General features: G+C 41.0%; 1 protein-coding gene across 1 annotated transcript in view; it reads left to right on the forward strand.

Moving 5' to 3' along the window:
* Positions 1-1,559, forward strand: part of CALCR (calcitonin receptor) — a 51,602-nt gene extending 50,043 nt beyond the window's left edge. The window contains exon 12 of the mRNA XM_011363602.1: positions 1,093-1,559. Coding sequence (XP_011361904.1) covers positions 1,093-1,347 — 255 coding nt within the window. The 3' untranslated portion in view covers positions 1,348-1,559. The remainder of the gene's footprint in view (positions 1-1,092) is intronic.
* Positions 1,560-2,313: the final 754 nt, after the last annotated feature.

The following is a 2,313-nucleotide window of genomic DNA, read 5'->3' on the forward strand; positions in this document are numbered from 1 at the left end:
GCTTTATGCCAAACAGCATGACAAGTTCTAGAAATACAAAGATGCATAGGACATGGTTCCTGATCTTCAGTATTTCACCATACAGGAAGAAAGAGAGACATATTAAATCTTATAATAAAAAGTAGTAAGAACAATAATGAATACCCGGATGAGTGCAACAAAAGCACAGAAAAGAGATGCCTAACTCTCTATTGCGGGTCAAGAAAAGTTTCCTGGGGAGAACAGCAGAATTGAGTCCTAAAAAGAGGTTTTAGCATTGGTGAAGGGTGGGCAAGGGGCATTCCAGGCAGAAGAAGTGAGTAGAGGCCTGATGGGAAGAAACCATACATCTGGTAGGGGAAAATAGATAGTTTGTTTCTTTGGGAGAATGAAGGTCAAGGCAATAAGAAGCTAAGGAACACTTTGGCAGAGAGACGAGCCAACTCAGGTGAAAGCAGTGGAATGATGAAGTTTTTCGCTCCTCTCACTGGCAGCATCTCTGCCTGGTGTCCAACTGCTCCTACTGGACACTAAATCCCTCCTTTATTTGCCTGGCTGAGTGGCTGAAATAGAAGCATTTTTGGTAAATAGCTAAAGAACAAAACTATCAGACCAAAACTTCATGTCACTTTTGATGTGGATTTAATTCCTTCTCCTGAAGAGAATAACCCTGACCAAGTTCAGCCCACGTGAAATATGTCGCACATTGCTATCCTGAATGGCAACAGCTGAGTGCAGAAAGCTAAAGTGTGTGAAGGAATACACTGTTTCCAATTCTTTTTCCCTAATAGGATGTGTGTGCCATATTGATGAAACCAAATCAAATTTCATTCATTGGATGTAAGGGCTAAAAAAAAAAACCTTTGCACAAAAATAGCAAGTAACCTTGCAAATGGTACTTAGACAAGTAACTAACTCAGTTCTCCAATTTGCAAATTCTTCTTCCAAGACTGTATTCCATAGCCAGAGCATATACTGCACCGCCCTTTAGATCAGAATTGCAGTTCAACCAACCCACCGTAACCTCTGATAAGCCCAAGAACTGTGCCCATAAACTTGGCTGGGGTCATGTCCAATAATTATATGAGAACAAGACTCCCTTTTTTCTTTCAGGTCCAAACCGCTGTGAAGCGTCAATGGATCCAATTTAAAATCCAATGGGACCAGCGCCGGGGGGGCCGCAACCACAGGCGCCCCCATTTCCACGCTGCAGCTGCAGCTGCAGCCGCCGCGGAGGCTGAGGCTGGCGATATCCCTGTCTACATCTGCCATCAGGAGCCGAGGAACAACGAACCCGCCATCAACCTGGGCGAGGAGGGTGCTGAAGACATCCCTATGGAAATCATTGAGCAGGAGTCATGCGCTTAAATGTGAAACAAATATAGCATTGTGATTACTGAGCCTTCATGCCCTGGGAGAAAGACCAACCATGCGTTTAAAGTGATCCCCATCCTCCCAGGAGCCAAATATCATTTGTGAAGAATTATTAAGTGATTTTTTCCATAGTGAATCTGAAGAAAGTTCTTCTTGGTACTATTGCTATGGGAGACAGTCTAAGGAATGGAATCTCCCAATGCAACACTTGTGAATTCCATCTTTCATCCAGGACTGAAATGCAGGTGTAATGCAAGCAAAGTATCCAAGAAAAACACAATTAAATTGACCTAGTTCAGATACAGGGTGCTCCTTATTAATCTTGAGCCATTTATACCTTTGAAAAATTAAAATCACTGTCACTATTTTTCTTTTTAATGCTAAACTTTGAATTAGAATATTTCTGTATTTGGCTAGGGATCTGATTTTTAATTTTTTTTATTTCAATCAATTCTAAAGTTACTCAGATGTTTTACCATCCACACGTGTAAACCACACAATTACAACATGACCTCTGCAAGACAAAGTGGCTTTCTAATATAGAGATGACTGAGCATATGGGGTGGAAAGACCTGCATTTGGCAGGAAGATGTAATGCTTTGAATGGAAAAAAAAAAAAAATTAGAGTCAATTTGATCGAAACATTAGGCGAGCCAATTTGTTAAACGGTCCATTAATATTGTATGCTCAGACTGGTCTTGGATGATCCCGTCCACTGGGCCGCCCTCAATGCAGTAAGGAGTTGGCCTTCGTGTTGAATGTGCTTTAGTCACTGACATTTTTAGAATGAGAGGTCACAAAGAATCCTTTGCTAAATTTTTCACAAAACTGCCAAAAATATAATTCCTAGTGGAAGAGAATACTCTCTTTAAAGAGAGTTTTCTACTTTCGGAAGTTCCAGGATTTATAAAGCAAATTACTCCAAAGTTTATAAAGCAGATTACCTCTTGCCCTTGGGTG

Source organism: Pteropus vampyrus, unplaced genomic scaffold (assembly GCF_000151845.1).
Source record: "Pteropus vampyrus isolate Shadow unplaced genomic scaffold, Pvam_2.0 Scaffold4, whole genome shotgun sequence".
Taxonomy (NCBI): Eukaryota; Metazoa; Chordata; class Mammalia; order Chiroptera; family Pteropodidae; genus Pteropus; species Pteropus vampyrus.